This window comes from Piliocolobus tephrosceles, chromosome 21 (genome assembly GCF_002776525.5).
Source record: "Piliocolobus tephrosceles isolate RC106 chromosome 21, ASM277652v3, whole genome shotgun sequence".
Classification (NCBI taxonomy): domain Eukaryota; kingdom Metazoa; phylum Chordata; class Mammalia; order Primates; family Cercopithecidae; genus Piliocolobus; species Piliocolobus tephrosceles.
Genome location: NC_045454.1, coordinates 17168008 through 17187584, shown reverse-complemented (window position 1 = coordinate 17187584; position 19577 = coordinate 17168008). Strand labels below are relative to the sequence as shown.

General features: G+C 53.4%; 1 protein-coding gene across 1 annotated transcript; it reads right to left on the bottom strand.

Moving 5' to 3' along the window:
• Positions 1 to 14419: 14419 nt before the first annotated feature.
• On the bottom strand, positions 14420 to 18165 carry SERTAD1 (SERTA domain containing 1). Its single transcript, XM_023229396.2, has 2 exons — positions 18010 to 18165; positions 14420 to 15465 (listed from the first exon to the last, which is right to left on the bottom strand). Exon 2 carries the CDS (start codon positions 15463 to 15465, stop codon positions 14755 to 14757), a length of 711 nt encoding a protein of 236 aa, XP_023085164.1. The 5' UTR covers positions 18010 to 18165; the 3' UTR covers positions 14420 to 14754.
• Between the last annotated feature and the right edge of the window lie 1412 nt (positions 18166 to 19577).

The following is a 19577-nucleotide window of genomic DNA, read 5'->3' as shown; positions in this document are numbered from 1 at the left end:
ACAGGGTCTAACTCTATTGCCCAGGCTGGAGTGCAGTGGTGCAATCACAGCACACTGCTGCCTCGATCACTGGGCTCAGGCGATCCTCCCACCTCGGTCTCCTGAGTAGCTGGGACCACAGGTGCAGGCCACAACACCTGGCTACGTGTGTGTTTGTTTGTTTGTTTGTGAGAGAGTTTTGCTCTGTCACCCAGGCTGCAGTGCAATGGCGTGCTCTTGGCTCACTGCAACCACCAACTCCTGGGTTCGAGCCATTCTCCTGACTCAGCCTCCCGAGTAGTTGGGGCTACAGGCACGCACCTTGGGACTATAGGCACGCACCACCATGCCTGGCTAATGTTTGTATTTTTAGTAGAATCAGAGTTTCACCATGTTGGCCAGGCTGGTCTTGAACTCCTGACTGCAAGTGATCTGCCCATCTTGGCCTTCCAAAGTGCTGGAATTACAGGCATGAGCCACCGCACCTGGCAACACCAGGTTAATTTTTAAAATTAATTTATAGAGATGGGGTCTCCCTAGGTTGCCCAAACTGATCTCCAACTCCTGGGCTCATGTATCCTCCTGCCTCAGCCTCCCAACACTATAAAATAATTATAGCCACTCCCATGTACTCCCAGTGAGTAAATCACAGCACCTCTCTATGCTTCAGTTACCTCATCCATAAAATGGGGAGAATAAGAGCTCTTACCTTGCAGGGCTGTTCCGAGGATCAAATGAGTTAATAGGTATAAAGTGCCAGGCACCTGGCAGGTGCTTTATAAATACTTGCTATTATTATTATTATTATTGTTATTATTATTATTATTATTTTGAGACAGAGTCCCACTCTATTGCCCAAGCTGGAGTGAAGTGGTGCGAATTCAGCTCACTGCAGCGTCTGCTTCCTGGGTTCAAGTGATTCTCCTGCCTCAGCCTCTCGAGTAACTGGGATTACAGGTGCCCTCCACCACACCTGGCTACTTTTTTGTATTTTTAATAGAGCTGGGGGTTTCACCATGCTGGCCAGGCTGGTCTCGAACTCCTGACCTCAGGTTATCCACCAGCCTCGGCCTCCCAGAGAGCTGGGATTACAGGCACGTGCCACTGCACCTGTCAGGCCATTATTATTACTAAGAACTTCCTATGGCCTTGACCTTCTGCCAAGCGCCCCACAAGCACCACTGCACATGGCCCTCAGCACAGCCTTGTGCAATCAGCTACTACTGAGCCCATTACAGAGGAGACAACTGAGGCTGGGGGAAGGGATATCACTAGTCCAGATCACAAATGGTCAAGCCAGGACTTGAACTTGTCTGAAGGCTCCAGCCCTTTATCTGGGTAATAATAACTGATGGGTACTGAGTGGTTAGTATTTGCGGGTCCCCATGCTAGACCTTCAGCTTCTATCTCACCTCGGAAAACCCCATTTCCTGAGAGGCCAAAAGAACTTGCTCAAGGCCTCATAGCACAGCCAGAAGGAGGCAAAGCTGAAATTCACATGCAGCCATCCGCCAGGCCCATCTGGGAAAATGGAGATGAATACTGTCTCCCCCAACCCCCGACTCTGGGCTTGTCCCCACAGCCCACACCTGGCATGCCAACCCGCCAACCCCTATTGCACAGGGAAAGGTCAGGCCTCACGCGGCACATTCCCTCACACAATGGCCCATCTGCTGTGCTCAGTTGCATTCCGCCCCTGCCCACCCACCCTGGCCACACAATGGCCCTTCATAGCCCATCACTAGGCAGGACAGAGGACGTGTGGACCCCTTAACACTCCCACAGCAACCACACCCCCCACAGTGTAAGAGGGCTTCTTTCTGCATCTCCTAGGGGTCCTGGTCTCTGTGGCCTTCCTGTGAGGCCCCTGCCCCTTCCAGGCTGAGCCAGGACTTGAACTTGTCTAAAAACTCCAGCGCGGGCTGGGCACGTGGCTCAGGCCTGTAATCCCAACACTTTGGGAGGCTGAGGTGCGTGGATCACGAGGTCAGGGGTTCGAGACCAGCCTGGCCAACATGGCAAAACCCCGTTTCCACTAAAAATACAAAAATTAGCCAGGCGTGGTGGTGTGCGCCTGTAATCCCAGCTACCCGGGAGGCTGAGGCAGGAGAAACCCTTGAGCCCGGGAGGCGGAGGTTGTGGTGAGCTGAGATCGTGCCACTGCACTCCAGCCTGTGTGACAGAGCGAGACTCCATCTCAAAAAAAATAATAAAAATAAAAATAAAAAAAGCTCCAGCGCTTTATCTGGCCAATCATAATAACAGCTGATGGGTATTGAGTGGTTAGTATTAATATTAGCTGGTCCCGCACTGAGACCTTGTCTGCCATGTCTGGGGCATTTCCTCTGAATTGGGCCATATGCTAGCACCCGTAGGCCTCAAAATCACCCTAGATGTTGTGGCTGTTACAGGGGTGGAAACTGAGGCTCCCAGAGGGGTCACTCAGCCAGAAAGGGGCAGAACTAGGACCCGTGCCTGCCCTTCATCCCTGCTTCACCTTAGTTTGTGTTGGTGGCTCTGCACACTGGGGCAGGAGCTAGGTTGGGCAGGAGGGGGTCAGTGGTGCTAGAAGCACACCCAGGCCAGTTGCCAGGCCTGGGCCGGGCAGGCGCTTTACATACTTGTAGGACCCCATTTAACTGATGAGTCAATGAGAGTTAAGAGACTGGTGATCACGGTGACAGAGTCGAATCTTGCGCCCAGGTGCGAAAGCGAACTCAGTTCCCTTACCCAGGACTGAGACACAGCACAGAGTCCTGAGCTGGGGGCATGAGAAGCCTGGACCTTGGTGGTGGTAGTGGAGGGGGTCTCCTGGGTCACAAGCTGTCTGTCCCAGGCCCGTGGCTGTGAGGGTCATGCCCGGAGCCTGGCACAGGAAGTTCAGGCGGGGCAGGGACAAGAGAGAGTGCCCTCCTTCTTCGTTCCTCTCTGGGACAGGCACCCAGCCCAGGTTATATTTAGCCCAACTGTGCCCTTCCTGAGCCACGTACCCAGCTCCTGGGGTAAGGTGGGGGCAGCTTCGGAAGGAAACCCACAGAGAAGACTCTGTGTTCCCAGCTCTGCCTATCCCACGAGGGAGGGGAAGGAGGGGTGGCGAGGCTCCTGGCGGGGCGGTCCCTGCCTTGTGTTAGGAGCAGATCTACTGGGACCAGGCAGACACTCCAGGTGCCAGCAGCCTATTTCTTGGGCGGTTACTGTGGCGTGACCCTGGCATATGCCAGAGTTTTCAGAATCCCCAGGGTCCTCATTTCTTGAGCACCTACTATGTGCTAAGTAAGATCCTTCCTGTCTTGGCTCCTTAAATCTTTGTAACATCTCCCTAGAGTGGGTACAACTGAGATACCCATTTCAGATGCAACTCATGCCCTTCAGAGCAGCTGGGAGTGAGGCGTTGTCATTTGGAGGCTGCTGAGGGCATTGCCCTTCTGGCCCTCTTTCCCTGGTGACTGCCACCAACTTCACTTGGGAACCCTGCCTGCTCAGAGCCTCAGCTTTCCCCAGCCACCAGCGTGATCTCCCATAGTAATGGGGGTCGGGGGTTGAGCTGGCTCATCCAGACCTCTAAACATTATCCGAGGCCATCTAGGGAGTCAGGGGGAGTTAAGGTGGTGACCTCTGACTGCCTCAGTTAGTCCCTGCTCCAGCACTTCCCAGGTGTGAGGACTTGGGCAAGATCCTTCATCTCTGGGGCCTCAGTTTCTCCATCTGTAAAATGGAGCCAATAAGAATGGCTTTGAAGATTTGTGAGAGAACAGCGGGTGCTTAGAATATCCCTCGTATATAGTAAGTGTTCAATTAATATAAACTCGTCTCTGACAGCAATAGAGGGAGTATGGAGGGAGGGGGCTGTGCATCTCACAGTGTTGCACATCCAACCTTTGCTCCTCAGTGGCCCCCACTTTCTCTGCTACCAAAGGGGAGCTTTGGCTGAGAGACAAAACCCAGCTCAGGCACCAGCCTCCCACCAACAGGATCCATGCTGCCTCCCTAGCACCCTACTCCAGGGAACCACCCCAGACACTCTGCCCCAGCTCTGGTGTTTGTTTGTTTGTTTTTTGGAGACAGGGTCTTACTCTGTCACTGAGACTGGAGTGCAGAGGTGTGATCACGGCTCACTACAGCCTCGACCTCCTGGGCCCAACTCATTCTCCCATCTCAGCCTCCAGAGTAGCTGGGACCACAGGCATGCAACACCATACCCAGCTAATTAAAAAAAAAAAGAAAATTGTTTTTGTAGAGATGGGGCCTCTCTATGTGGCCCAGGCTGGTCTCGAACTCCTGGGCTTAAGCAGTCCTCCCGCCTCGGCCTCCCAAAGTGTTGATTATAGGCATGAGCCAACATTCCCGGCTGCCTTAGCTCTTTAAAAGCAGCAACTCATTTATTCTGGTGCCAGCCCTGTGAGGTGGCCTGGGGACATAAGCCCATTTTAGAGATGGGGAAGCAGAGGCACAAAGGATGAAGTATCTTGCCCAAGGCTGCACAGCCAGAAAGGAGAGGAAAGGGGATTTGAACCACTGGCTCCAAAGTCTGTACCTTTCACACACCTACAACACATGGCTTCCTGAGCCCCCAGACCCCCTCCCAGCACCTCCCGGGACCCTGAACCTCATTCCCACAGTGTCTCAGCCTGGCCAGGGAGGGGGCCGGCTGATCTCTTACCGCTGAGCCTCCAGACACCTCAAGAGCTCCTGGTCCCGTCTGTCAGCCCCAGCCCTAGGCTGGGGGGGAAAAGGAATGGGGAGGGGAAGGAGAGAGATCCCAGCCATTGGCTGCGGAGGTGTGACGTCACCAGAGGGTGGGTGGTAGAGAAACAAATATCCCCCTCCTCCAGCTACATCTATCCACAAGCGGTGGGGGCCAAGAGACAGCCACCAGCCGCCTCTCTCTTGCCTGGGCCGAGACCTCTGCCATGAGCTCAGCTTCAAGGATTTGCACATTGACTTCCTCGACTTGGAGAATCAGGACCCCACCCCAACCTCACCGTTTCCTGGCTCCAGGACCCCGGCCTGGCCAATGGCCTCTACCGTAAACTCCTTCCACTCCCTCTCCCTGTCAACTTGGGTTCAAATCACAGCTCGACCACTTCCTGGCTGGGTGACCTGCCGCCAGTCACAGCTTCTCTCTGTGGATAGTAAGAGTACCTACCTTATGGGGTTGTGGTGAAGATTAAATGAGTCAAAAGAGACTGAAAATGTAAAACAATGCCTGGCACAGAATGAGGGTTACTAATGAGTATTTGGTATTATTTTTCACGCAAATTAAGTGGCTAGCTCGTCTTGCTGGGGGGTTTTGACCCCTTTTGAGTGAAACTGGGCACAGGGGACCCCCAGTTCTCTGTCTGATGGAGTTACTGTTTAGGGGGACACCTATTATATACTAAGTGCCATGCTCAATGCTCAAGCCCTGCTTTTGAATCAAGGGCGTAAAATGGGGTCCTTATGCTCCCCACCCTTTTTTTTTGAGACAAGGTCTTGCTCTGTCGCCCAGGTTGGAGTGCAGTGGTGTGATCATGGCTCACTGCAGCCTCAACCTCCTGGGCTTAAGCAATCCTCCCGACTCAGCCCCCTCAAGTAGCTGGGACTACAGGCATGCACCACCATGCCCAGCTAATTTTTGTATTTTTTTGTAGAGACGAAGTTTCACCATGTTGCCCAGGCTGGTCTTGAACTCCTGGGCTCAAGCGATCTTCACACTTCAGCCTCCCAAAGTTCTGGGATTACAGGCGTGAGCCACCGCATCTGGCTATGCCCAATTTATAGCTATGTGGCCAGGAGGTGGTGGAGCTGAGGTCCAACCCCTGTTCTCCTGGACCACAAAAACCCTGCTACACTCTTCTGTCCCTTCCACTTTGCAGACAAGAAGGCTCAGAGAAGGTAAATGACTCTCCCAGGATCACCATAGCAGGTCGTTGGCAGGGGCTCAGATTTGAACCCAGACCTGCCTGACTCCCAAGCCAAGGCTACCAGGCCTCACCCCCATCCCCTAGACCCTGGCCCAGCCCCCAGCCTGCCCTGACTCACCAGACCCCGGGGGGCGGCACAGGGAGCACAGGTACCCCCACATACCACTTGAACCCACCCGGCTGCTGCCTCGGAAGCTCGTCGCTCTCTGAACCCAGGCCCCAAGCCTGGGCTGGGCTGAGGCTGGGGGATTACCCCCAAAGCGCATGTCAGCAGCTTCTGCCCCATTGTCCAGCCAGGCACAGACACCGAGCCCTGGCCTCCGTCGGCACCGTTGTCCCTCACACCAGCCTGGGTGGTCCCTCTGCAGACCTGTCCCCCATCTCACACCAAGGGGTTGGGGCCTACTTCGGAGGGCATGGGGGACCAGGCCAGGATGGCAGGATCCCGGAATGCTGGGGGCCTCCCTCCCTTCTCTCTGAAATGCCCCCTGCCCACTCTCAGCCACCGAGGAAGGCAGGAATGTGCTGAGCTCTGGGAAATGCCTTCCAGGCCTGGCAGCAACCAAAGGTTGGGGTGTGGCCAGAAGCCAGCCAGAGCCCTCCTCCTGGGTGGGGTAGAAGGGATGGTATGGTCGGGGCTCCCGATGGGCCTGAGGAGACCCTTACCTCGTTGCATTCTCTCTCCTTCATTGATTCACGCAAACGTTCTTTCGTTCCTGTATTCATTCAACAGACACTCACAAGCCCTGTTTAGTTGTAGGTCTTTTGCTGGGCACAGGGGACATCAACAGATCTAACTCCACCCCAGCGGGGAAGGGCCAGACTCAGGAAAGGATCCTGCAGGAGGTGATATCTGCAGTCAAACTGAATTAGTGGGGCATGGTGGTGGGCACCTGTAATCCCAGTTACTCGAGAGGCTGAGGCAGGAGAATTGCTTAAACCCGGAAGGCAGAGGCTGCAGTGAGCCGAGATTGTGCCATTGCACTCCAGCCTGGGTGACAGAGCGATCCTCTGTCTCAAAATAATAATAATAATAAAATGAAGTCAAACTGGAAGATTGAGGAGGAGGGAGCTAAGGAAATAAGGAAGGAAGGGGGTTCCAGGCAGAGGGACAAATGTGGGCAAAGGACGAGGTAAGAAACAGAGCAGGCCTTTATTCACCGTCAGCAAACATTCAGTGAGCACCTGGTCTTGTGTCCAGTCCCAGGCTGGATGGTGCTGGGGATGCAGTGTGACTGGGACAGCTCAGGCCTGCGTCCACACCACTCACAGTCCAGCAGGGAACAAACCCAAAAAGAGGAGGGTTGTGATGGGGCAACCATAGGCAGAGAGGTCAAATTATTGAGGGGGAAGTCCAGAAAAGGTGCCTGCCCCAGCCTAGGAAGAGAAATCAGAGAGGGCTTCCCGGAGGAAGTGGCATTTGCGCTTGCACCTGGAGGAATTATAGGAGTTAACCCAAAGCCATGGGTGGTGAAGGAATGACAGTGTGTTTCAGGTAGCAGGAACAGCCTGTACAAAGGCCCTTTGGGGAAATGGTTAAGGTGAGAGTGTGAGGGAAAGGTAAGAGGAGGTCCAGGGGTCAGCAGGGCCATGAGGAGGGCCCTGAGGAGCTGTTGGAGAGACATAGTATTAATAGCACTGAGCTTTTAGGTACGTGAGGGCAGAAAGAGGCTGAGCTATCAGCCAGGCTAGAGTGGGAAAGAAAATCCCCCTCTCTCTGCTCAGGGTCAAACAGAAAATGGAGGCTGGTACATACCAACCCCTCTCTTCCCTTGTCTCAGAGAGCAGAGATCTTTGCTTGTTCTCAGTCTTAGGAGAGAGCATTTAACCTTTTGACATTAAGTAGGATGTTAGCGGTCCATGTTTTGTAGATACGCTTTATCAGGTTAAGGAAGCTCCTTTCCCTAGTTTGCTGTGAGTTTTTTGTTTTCTTGGTTTTGAGAGATGCAGGTCTCACTATGTTGCCCAGGCTGGCCTCAAACTCCTGGCCTCAAGCGATCTTCCTGCCTTGGCCTCCCAAAGTGCTGAAATTATAGGTGTGAGCCACTGTGCCAGGCCCTGGCCTGCTGTGAGTTCTTTTCTTTTTTCTTTTTCTTTTTTTTTTTTTTTTTTGAGACAGAGTTTTCCCTCTCTCGCCCAGACTGGAGAGAAGTGGCATGATCTCGGCTCACTGCAACCTTCGCCCCCTGAGTTCAAGAGATTTTCCTGCCTCAGCCTCCCGAGTAGCTGGGATTACAGGCACCTACCACAATACCCAGCTAATTTTTGTATTTTACACTTGATCTTAGCCAAAAGGCCAAGAAGCGATAATTTTGTATTTTTAGCAGAGATGGGGTTTTGCCATGTTGGCCAGGCTGGTCTTGAACTCCTGACCTCAGGTAATCCACCCGCCTTGGCCTCCCAAACAGCTCTCATTATAGGCATGAGTCACCACACCTCATCTGTTGTGAGTTTTTATCACGAATGGTGTGTCTCTCTGTGTGTCTCTATCTTTGTATCTCTCTGTTCTCTTTCTCTCTGTCCTTATTCTCTCTTTCTGTGTCTTTCCTGGTTTCTTTCTGTCTCATTCTGTCTGTGCATTTCTCTCTCCCTCTCTCTTTCCCTCTTTCGTGCTTTCCCTTACCCGAGGGGGTGTGGCCATGGGAAGCTAAGTTGGGGGTGGCACCGGTGTCCCGGTTCCGGCTGTGGCCACCGCAGTAAACACAGGACATCCTGTGAGGCTAGGGAAGGAGGTGGACGCTTCTCCTCAGGGACCACCCTCTCCGGACCCAGTGTGAGCCAAGCAGGAGCCTTGGCCTGCCCTGCCTGGCCTAGCCACTCCGCCTCACCCAGTCCAGCCAAGGGCCACTGGTGTCTCCCTCGAGCCCACCCTTCACGCCCACCCCTGCACCCCAGTCCTCTCTCCTGAGCTCCTGGCCCAGGTCCCCAGCAGCTCCATGCCTTCCCTTGGGTGTCTCCCCAGCCTCTTGCACCCCCTGGGTCCCTCCCTGGCCTCAGCCCCAACCTCAGACTTGCTTCTCTCCCCAGTTGCCATCTCAGGGATGGCCCCACTATCTCCCAGTCCCTTGATTAGAGCCCTAAGCCTGGTCTGAGACCCCTCCTCCATGCCTCGTCAGTTTCACAGCCTGTCTGCTGGGCCTCCTGAGTGCCTCTTCCCTCCTAACAGCTGCTCTATCCCTCCCCAGATTCTCCACCCCTGGGCTTCTGGGCTCCAGTGTCACCTCCCCGACGATGCTGCCCACCTAGTGAAGGGATCCTTTTACTTCATGGCTCCCCAGCATCTTCAGAGTTAAGTCCCCCTTCCAGGGTCCTGTATGCCCTGGCCCCTGCGGACCCTTCTAGTCTTGTCATTTACCTGACTGCTTTCCTCCTCCTTCCAGCCAAACCCAGCAGCTAAGAGATCCCCGAAAATGTTGTAGGGTCTCTCTCTCAGTGACCCTTGCTGTTTCCTTGCCCACCAGAACAATAGTTCTTTGGGGTTACTGTTCAGATACTGTTCAGATACTGTTACCGTTTCAGTTTACAGGTGAGGACCCCGAGGCTCAGAGAAGTTAAGTACCTTGCCTAGAGTCACACAGCCACAGAGGGGCAACTCTTTTCTTTTCTTTCTTTCCCTTCTTTTTTCTTCTTTCTCTTTCCTTCGTTTATTTCTTCCTTCCTTACTTCCTCTCTTTCTTCCTTCCTTCTTTCCTTCCTTCCTCTCTCTCTTTGCCTTCCTTCCTCTCTCTCTTTTCCTTCCTTCCTTCCTTCCTTCTTTCTCTCTCTCTCTCTTTCTTTCTCTTTCTTTCTTTCCTTCTTTCTTCCTTTCTTCCTTTCTTTTCTCTCTTTCTCTTTCTCTCTTTCTCTCTTTCTCTCTTTCTTTCTTTCTTTTCTGACAGGGTCTTGTTATGTCGCCCAGGCTGGAGTGCAGTGGTGCAATCATGCCTCATTGCAGCCTTTAACTCCTGGCCTCAAGTGATCTACCCACCTCAGCCTCCTGAGTAGCTGCGACTACAGGCATGAGCCATCGCATCTGGCCAAAGCTGGGGTTCAAACCCAGGCAGTCTGGCTTTCAGGAACAATCTCTTCTCACCAGCTTACTGCTTCAGTAACATCTCTGTTAGATTTCTGCAACGTGCTAGGACTGCATACCATAGGTGCTCAGTAAGTGTTTCTACAATTTTGTTTGGTTTGGTTTTTTTCAGATGGAGTCTCACTCTGTCACCAGGCTGGAGTGCAGCGGTGTGATCTCGTCTCACTGCAACCTCCGCATCCCGGGTTCAAGTGATTCTCCTGCCTCAGCTTCCTGAGTAGCTGGGACTACACGTGCGCGCCACCATGCCCAGCTAATTTTTGTATTTTTTAGTAGAGACAGGGTTTCACAATGTTGGCCAGGATGGTCTCAATCTCTTGACTTTGTAATCCACCTGCCTCGGCCTCCCAAAGTGCTGGGATTACAGGCGTTAACCACCACGCCCGGCCGCCCAATAAGTGTTTAACGAATAGGGACAGAGGTAGAAGGTGAGCCTTGGAAGATGCAGAGTTCAGACTCCAGATAATTACAGTAATAAGGGCGCAGGGGCAGGGGAGAGATGTGCTCAGATTTACCCTTTACATATGGATAGGCACAGAGTAGGTATGTGCTCATAAATTTTTGCTGAATGAGGGACAGGAATAAGGGAGGAAAAGGAGACCAGATAGCTGGTCACAGCTCTTCCATGTGTCAGTGTGTGTGTGTGTGTGTGTGTGTGTGTGTATGTTTGGGGGGTGTTCCTGTGAATGCCATGGAGGAAAGCTGGCCTAGGGAGTGTCACGGCGGGCATACACAGAGGCTCTGTGAAAGGTGGCAGCAGCGCCAGGGCTGGTGGCTCAGCTAGGAATGGTGTGCGCCCTGGAGTCTGCTGGCCAAGGTTGTGTGGCCTCCTGGGGTTGAGCCTGAGGGTGGAGCAGCACACCAGAGCCAGGGAGCCTGCACAACCCATCTGGGGGTCAGACATGGGGAGAGAGGGGCGGGTCCTCACGCATGAGCCATTCATAAACCTGAGGGCACCGGGCAGATGGGACCAGGGCTGATGTAGCTCGTATGGTACTTTTGTGTAAAAGACATGCCCCTTCCTGGAGGCACTTGACCTCCATCTGCTGGGAAACTTGTAATAAATATGTCAGTGCAGGGTACCTGGAACATGTGTGGCAGCCCCTTACATATAGAGTCTAAATGCAGTGCACAACCTACGCAACTGTACCTAGAGGCTCTGGGGAGAGGGGCCATCACTGGCAAAGCAGGCACAGGGGCAGATGGAAGGATCAGTTCACTGCATATTGGGCCTTGGAGACATCAGAAACAGGTCCTTAGCTGGGCACAGTGGTTTGTGCCTGTAGTCCCAGCTACTCCGAGGGCTGAGGCCAGAGTATCCCTTGAGCCCAGAAGTTCAAGGCTGTACAGCACTATGATCACTCCTCTTTACAGACACTGCTCTCCAGCCTGGGCAACATAGTGAGACCCAATCTCTTTGAAAAAGGGGGTAAAGGAAATAATAAGAAACAGGCCCATGGGAATCCCAGCACTTTGGGAGGCTGAGATGGAAGGATTGCTTGAGCCTAGGGGTTCAAGACCAGCCTGGACAACATAGGGCAACACTGTCTCTACAAAAATTTTAAAAAATCGGCCGGGGCCGGGCGCGGTGGCTCAAGCCTGTAATCCCAGCACTTTGGGAGGCCGAGACGGGCGGATCATGAGGTCAGGAGATCGAGACCATCCTGGCTAACACGGTGAAACCCCTGTCTCTACTAAAAACTACAAAAAACTAGCCGGGCGAGGTGGCTGGCGCCTGTAGTCCCAGCTACCCGGGAGGCTGAGGCAGGAGAATGGCCTGAACCCGGGAGGCGGAGCTTGCAGTGAGCTGAGATCCGGCCATAGCACTCCAGCCTGGGTGACAGAGCGAGACTCCGTCTCAACAACAACAAAAAAAAAATCGGCCGGGCGCAGGGGCTCACGCCTGTAATCCCAACACTTTGGGAGACTGAGGCAGGGAGGATCACTTGAGATCAGGAGTTCAAGACTAGCCTGGCGAACATGGTGAAACCCTGTCTCTACTAAAAACACAAAAAATTAGCCGGGCATGGTGGCGGGCACCTGTAATCCCAGCTACTCAGGAGACTGAGGCAGAATTGCTTGAACCCAGGAGGCGGGAGCTGCAGTGAGCCAAGATTGCGCCATTGCACTCCAGCCTGGGCAACAGAGTGAGAATCAGTCTCAAAATAAATAAATAAATATAAAAATAAAAATCAGCTGGGCGTGGTGGCACGCACCTGTAACCCCTGCTAATCGGGAGGCTGAGGTGGGAGGATTGCTGAAGCCCAGGAATTCGAGGCTGTAGTGAGCTATGATCCACTGTCCAGCCTGGGCGAAATTCCATCAGGGAGAAGGGAGAAGAGAAGAAGGGAGAGGGGAGAAGGGAGAAGGGAGAAGAAGGGAGGAGGGAGGAGGGAGAAGGGAGAAGGGGCCCACAGAATGTTGTAAACAGAGGGCGTTCATGATCCCTCGAACGAAGAAGGCGGCATCGCAGAGCCCTATTAGGCACCAGGGGGCGGTGCTGAGCTCAGCCCAGGCGCCCAAGTTTTGAGTCTGCGATAAAGCAGTCCGAGTCCCATTTGCCCAGGGGCTGAAGTCACTCGGGGTTGGAGTCGGGCGCCTGGAAGACCCTCAGTCTGGACGCCAGCTCCCCGCAGACCATTTTCAGCCCCTTCCACGGCCCGTCTCATCCACTGCCAGAAATGGGCACAACTTCCTCTGCTCCTCCAGGAAGCGCCACTCTGCCCGCCCCTTCCCGGACCCTGGGGCCGACCCGGGCTCCCCGTCTGGCCCAGCTCCACCCCACCTCTGCCTCCCCTAGGCTTCTGGCCAGGGAAGAGGCTCTGGGACCCCACGATGGCGGCGTTTCCCTCACTCAAGGCCCTGCTGGCCCCTCAGGTCACCGTTCTGCCCCTCGGGTCACCGTCCAGCCCCCTGCGCCTCTGCAAGCGCACCCGCAGTTTTCACGGTGACACTCCCTCCCCTCCGTGCACCCACCCTAGGCTCCGCCCTGTCCCTGCGGCCGTCAGGAAGGACGCAGCCTGGGTCCCGTGCCAGGCCTCTGAGTGTGCGGCCCCTCCCAGCCAGGCCTGGAATGCGGCTGGACCGCGGGGGCGGCCGCTGACACCCGGCGCTCCAGCCAGGCCCAGCACACGGGCAGGTGGCCCCAGCTCGCCCAGGTCTGGGTTTCTTCTAGAAGGAAGGCACAGCTGCCTGCCCTGAGCGACCTCTCTGCAGTCCAGCTACCAAGCCTAGTGGCTGTATTTCAGACACAGCCTTCAAGCGGCCCTATCCTTTGCCCAAACAGAGATTTGAGACCGGGAGTGGATTTTGTTTTTAAAAATGGGCTGTTGTCCCCCTTTCCTTCCTCATTTTCCCGGAGAGACGACTCTCAGGGCTCCTTGGAGAGGATCTGTCCAAGATCCAGGTTTTCTGTTTTTATTTCCGGACCATTCTGAAAGCAACCTCCCCTTCTCTCCTCAATAAATACAGGTAGACTCCATGCGAGGACTTGCTTTCATTTTTAAAAAGTGGCCTTGACTTCCTGCTAGCAAGGAAAATAAATAAAATTTAAGGAAAAAAAAGGCCGGGCACAGTGGCTCACTCCTGTAATCCCAACACTTTGGGAGGCTGAGACAGGAGATCGAAACCATCCTGGCTAACACGGTGAAACCCTGTCTCTACAAAAAATATAAAAAATTAATCAGTCCCAGCTAATGGGGAGGCCGAGGCAGGAGAATTGTTTGAACCCAGGAGGTGGAAAAGGTCACGCCACTGCATTCCAGCCTGGGCACAGAGTAATATTCCGTCTCAAAAAAAAAAAAAAAAAAAAAGGCCTGGGCGCGGTGGCTCATGCCTATAATCCCAGCACTTTGGGAGGCCGAGGCGGGTGGATCATGAAGTCAGGAGATCGAGACCATCCTGGCTAACACCACTGTCTTACCCTGTCTCTACTAAAAATACAAAAAAATTAGCCAGGCATGGTGTTGGGCATGTCCAGCTACTTGGGAGGCTGAGGCAGGAGAATGGGGTGAACCCAGGAGGCGGAGCTTGCAGTGAGCTGAGATCGAGCCACTGTACTCCAGCCTGGGCAACAGAGCAAGACTCCGTCTCAAAAAAAAAAAAAAAAAAATGTGGCCTAGTAGGAGGATCGCTTGAGCCCAGGGGTTTGAGGCTGTAGTGAGCCATGATGGGACCACTGTACTTCAACCTGGGCAACAGAGCAAGATCTTATTTCAAAAAAAAAAAGAAAAGTAAGTTCATAATTTAAAACTCACCTCACGTGATAATCTTGAAGCCTCGGTTTTCTCACCTGTAAAATGGGGATGATAATAATACTACCGATCTTGTAGGGCTGTTATAGGATTAAATGAGTTAACAGAGTCAAGTACTTAGAACTGTGCCTGGTACACGGTCTACGCCCAATAAAATGTTTGATGTTTTTATCTTGCCTTCACATTTGCCCAGAGACAAAGCAGCACACGGATTTGAGATTTCCCACGACTGGTTTTAATTTGAAAAATCTGATTGGGGTCTCTTCCCATATCAGAGAAGGAACAGCCCAAGCTATGACCCCAGGGCCAGGGGATTCAGTCCGCCACCAGACCCTGTCATTCCATCACTAGGGGGTAATCCCAGGCTCCCCCGCAAGTCCTGAGACAGGAGGACGGATGTGAAGTTGCCCAGGACTGGATTCTGTCTCTCCAAAGTGGCCCAAGCCCTGTTCTCTGTACTAGGGAAGCCAGCTGTGTCTTTTCGAGGACAGTTGGTCCAGCCAGCAAGCTCAGTTCAGACACCAGAAAACCATCCCAGCACAAGGGCTCAGCGCCCTGGCCCCGGCGGCCGCTCCAGTGCCTGTGTGCCCACCAGCACGTCCATGAGGTAGTCCAGTTCGGCCTCGTCCAGCTCCGGAGCTTCCACTTTGCCCGGCCCATCCTCAGGACCCGGTTTGAGGCCCTCAGAGGCTGGTGCCCAAAGTTCATTGTCATACATAGAGGTGTCAATATCCTCAAACAGGCCCTCGAGCCCATCGTCCAGTAGACAGCCAGTGGCTGGGCCTAGCAGGTCCAAGGCACCCAGGCTGGGCGCTGCTCCCCCGATGCTACGGCCTGGTGGCCCCTCGTCTGCCAGGGGTTGGGGAGCCTGACTCAGGCCCTCAATGTGGCTGAGGTCCTCCAGGAGGCTGGCCATAGAGGCTGAGAGGGCAGCGTCTGAGCTTGCCAGTAGGTTGTCAGCCACACTGGGGGCAGCAGGTGGGCTGGGCACAGGTGGCAGGGCAGCCGCGGGTGCCATGGACGCCTGGATGCGCCGCAGAGTGTTCACCACCAGCACCAGGTGCCGCAGGTCCGGCTCACTCTGCTGCAGGCTGTGGTGAAGCTTGAGCACCGAGAGGTCAAAGAGGGAGCTAGAGGCCACAGCTGGGGGTGCCTGTGCCACCGATGCGTGGCCAGGATCCAGCCACCAGGCGTCGACTGCCAGAGGTTCCTTCTCCTCCTCCTCCTCCCGTTTCCGCTTCAGACCCTTGCTCAGCATCTGCAGAGGGCAGGGAGTTACGGAGTTATAGTCAGTTATAGAAAACAAATGTTAAGTTCAAAGCCTGGACCTGATAGTTGCTACAGGTAGGATCTTGGGCAAGTCACTTAACCTCTCTGTGTCTAGCTTTTCTTAGGGAACTTTAAAGATATAGTCAATTTTTATTTAATTGTATATGTATATTTATAGATTTTTTTTTTTGAGATAGAGTCTCGCTCTGTTGCTCAGGCTGGAATGCAATGCCGTGATCTCAGCTCATTGCAACCTCTGCCTCACGGGTTCAAGTGCTTCTCGTGCCTCAGCCTCCCCAAAAGCTAGGATTACAGGCGCACGCCACCATATCCGGCTAATTTTTATATTTTTAGTAGGGGCGGAGTTTCACCATGTTGGCCAGCCTGGTCTCGACCTCCTGGACCTTAAGTAATCCACCCACCTCTGGCTCCCAAAGTGCTGGGATTACAGGTGTGAGCCACCACACCCAGCCTACAGACTTTTTAAAATTTTTTTTTTTTTTTCTGAGACAGTCTCTCTCTCTGTTGCCCAGGCTGCAGTGCAGTGGCGCAATCTCCACTCACTGAAAGCTCCGCCTCCCGGGTTCAAGCCATTCTCCTGCCTCAGCCTCCCCGCGTAGCTGGGACTACAGGCACCCGCCACCACGCCCGGCTAATTTTTGTATTTTTAGTAAAGATGGGGTTTCACCATGTTAGCCAGGATGGTCTCGATATACTGACCTCGTGATCCGCCCATCTCGGCCTCACAAAGTGCTGGGATTACAGGTGTGAGCCACCGCGCCCGGCCTTAAATTTTAAATTTAAATATATTTATAGACATTTTTATCTGAAAAAAGAGATGGGGTCTCACTATATTGCCCAGGCTGGTCTCAAACCCCTGGCCTGAAGCGATCCTCCCCCCTCAGTCAATAAACACTCTTTTTTTTTCCCCTTTTATTTTTTGTAGAGACAAGGTCTCACTATGTTGCCCAGGGTGGTCTCAAACTCCTTGCCTCAAGCCATCCTCCCATCTCAGCCTCCCGAAGTCCTGGGATTACAAGTGTGAGCTGCCATGCCCTGCCAATAAGTACACTTAATGATAACATTATCATTTCTTCAGTGAACCATGTGGAATGACCAATATTCAGCATTTTCCCCTACAAAAGCAGCTGTTTCACATATTATAATAACGTTATAAATAATTATATCTAAGTAAGTTATATTATAAATACTAAACTAGTTTCATAGTTTAACACTTATTGTCTACTATGACTATGTTTCAAACAGTAAATAAATAAGCAAACACAGGAAATGTACAGAGAATTACAGGAAGACACTAAAAGGTCCTGGAGACCTTTTAGATGATCAGAGAAGGCTCCAGTAAGGAGGTGACATTTGAATGGAGCCCTCAGGCCAGAGAAGTCAGCCATGGGAGACCCTGGGAAAAGCATTCCGGGAGGAGGGAACAACCAAAAAAGGCAAAGAAAAGCCCAGAGGCTGGGGGAATAGGCACAAGCCAGGTCACAGAAAACCACATATGCATTAGTAGGGAGTTTGGATTTTATCCTGAGTGTGGTGGGCAGTCATTAAAGGAATTTGAGCACGGAGGGAATGCGGGTGTGAGCTGATTAGGTTTCCGGAAGATCCCCCCCATGGCTGCTTCCAGGAATACTGTAGGGGGCAAAAAGAGGGAGGATCTGAGACCCACTAGTAGGCTGTACTCGTTTGGGACTGACGATGGTGATGGCCTGGAGCAGGAGCTGGTAGTGGGCATGGAAGGAAGTCGGTCGAGTCAGGATTTCGTTGGGAGGCAGAATAGACAGGGCTTGTCGAGAAATCGTGATCGGCACCGGGGTCAGTCACTGAGATTAAGTTTGAGGGTCCACTCTTTTCTTAGAGTGGCGGGGGTAGGGCTGGATGGAGTTTTGAACCCCTGGCGCTACCTACTTTTTTTGGGCCAGGAAGACTTTAGAGTCCAGTTCCGGGACCCTGCCTAGCAAGATTTTAAGAGTGGACCACCACACAACTCAAAACTGGGTCTTCGTCCCCTTCCCCGCAGTCCGGGGAGTCCGGAACCGCAGGAATTCCGCCCCCACCCCCGACTTCGCCCCCGAGTCCCGGCGCCCCCTGGCGGTGCCCAGGCCGGCTTTCCCCTGGGGATTCTGGCCCCTCTGACCCCAGAACCCCTTCTACTGCCCCTCTTCGCGGCTGTGATTCCTGCAGGCCTCCCGGCGCCGTGCGAGCCGGGACCCTAGGCGGGCTGTTCTCTGCGCCCGGCCTCCGCTCGCTTCCGGCAGTGGAGGCGGCTCCTCCCGAAGCGGCGGCGGCGGGGGCGGGTGAGTCACGCAGCCGGAGCCAAGGAGCCGGCGCCTCCGCCCCCTTCTCGGACTGCGGCGTGATTCACCCGGCCCGGCCGGGGCAGACAGCACGTAGAGGCCCGTGCGTCTCGATCCCGGGCAGCCCCGGCGGGCACCTGTCGGACCCAGGGATCGAACTCCGTGAACGACCCGGCCGCTGATACCCCTTTTCTTCCCAGGCCCCTTCATTTACATACCCTGCTCACTAGCGGCCAATCAGAACGAAGAGGTAGCCACCCACAACCAATCAGGAAACGGCAGCGGCAGCATCGCTTGCTAGCTCTCCAGCAACCGGCGCCTGGGTCGCGAGACGCAGCTCTGACTTCGGCTCACGACTCCAGACTCCTAACTACCCTTAGCGACCGCCCACTCTCGTGGCTGCCCCGCCCTCCGCCCCAGGGATTGGCCCTCGACGGTGATGGGCGGAGCCTGTAAAGGGCGGATTCTGAAGGAGGGGCTTCTGGGCGCATGCCGGGGCAGCTGCGCGAGTGAGGGGTGGAAAGGGGTGGCTTTTTACTCTGGGGGACGGTGGCGAGTGGGGGCTTTTGCCTCTCAAAGTACGAGCCCCTCACAACTACCCATGCACCTGCCAAACCCGGCAATTAAGCTTCTTACACATCCACCCCCGACAGGGGTCTACGCTACAGATAAGCCCGGGTTCAAATTCCGACTCCAGATTCCCCACTCACTCGATGCGTGACCTTGGAAAAATGATCAACCTCTTCAAGCTACACAAAATTAAATGGGGATCGTCTTGCCTACCTCTTGACAAGAAAGTTTAAATAGGATCGTATCTATAAGAACACAATACCACACTCAAGCAATGCTGGACAGTTGGACTTAATTGTGGTTAAGGGCGGGAGTGAGGTGGGAGTGCGGAATCACATCCCGGGCTCCATTCCCTAAGCAGCTGTGTGACCTGAGGCAAGTGTTCTAATCCCTTCGGGTCTTTTTCTCCTTTAAAATGAGAGAAAATAGCCCCTAGTTTAGAGGATTGTTTTAAGGATTAAATAAAACAATTCATGCAAAATCCTCAGAGTGGGGTGCAATGTGTTTTGTGCTTTTTTTCATTTTATTTATTTATTTATTTATTTATTTATTTATTTATTTATTTAAGACAGATTCTCACTCCGTCGCCCAGGCTGGAGTGCAGTGGCACGATCTCAGTTCACTGTAACCTCCACCTCCCAGGTTCAAGCAATTATCCTGCCTCAGCCTCCTGAGTAGCTGGGACTACAGGCGTGTGCCACCACACCCGGCTAATTTTTGTATTTTTAGTAGAGATGGGTTTTCACCACGTTGGCCAGGCAGGTCTCAAATTCCTCACCTCAGGTGATCCGCCCTCCTTGGCCTCTCAGAGTACTGGGATTACAGGCGTAAGATACCGCGCCCAGCTGCCTTTTTTTTTTCTTTACTTTTTATTTTATTTTATTTTGTTTTTGAGACAGGGTCTCGCTCTGTCACCCAGGTTGGAGTGTAGGGGTGCCATCTCAACTCACTACAGCCTAGACCTCCCAAGTTCAAGTCATCCTCCTGCCTCAGACCCCCAAGCAGCTGGGACTACAGGTACATGCCACCATGCCTGGTTAGCCTGGTTAGCAACATGTTTCTTTGTTAGCAGTAATAGCTGTTGTAATAAGATAAGCTTTTAGTTCAAGGTGAATAGATATGCAGGATGGGGCTAGAGGTAGACAGGGTATAGTACTCCTCCCTTGGCTGGATGCGGTGGCTCACACCTGAATACTCTCTCACCTAGATTTAATTG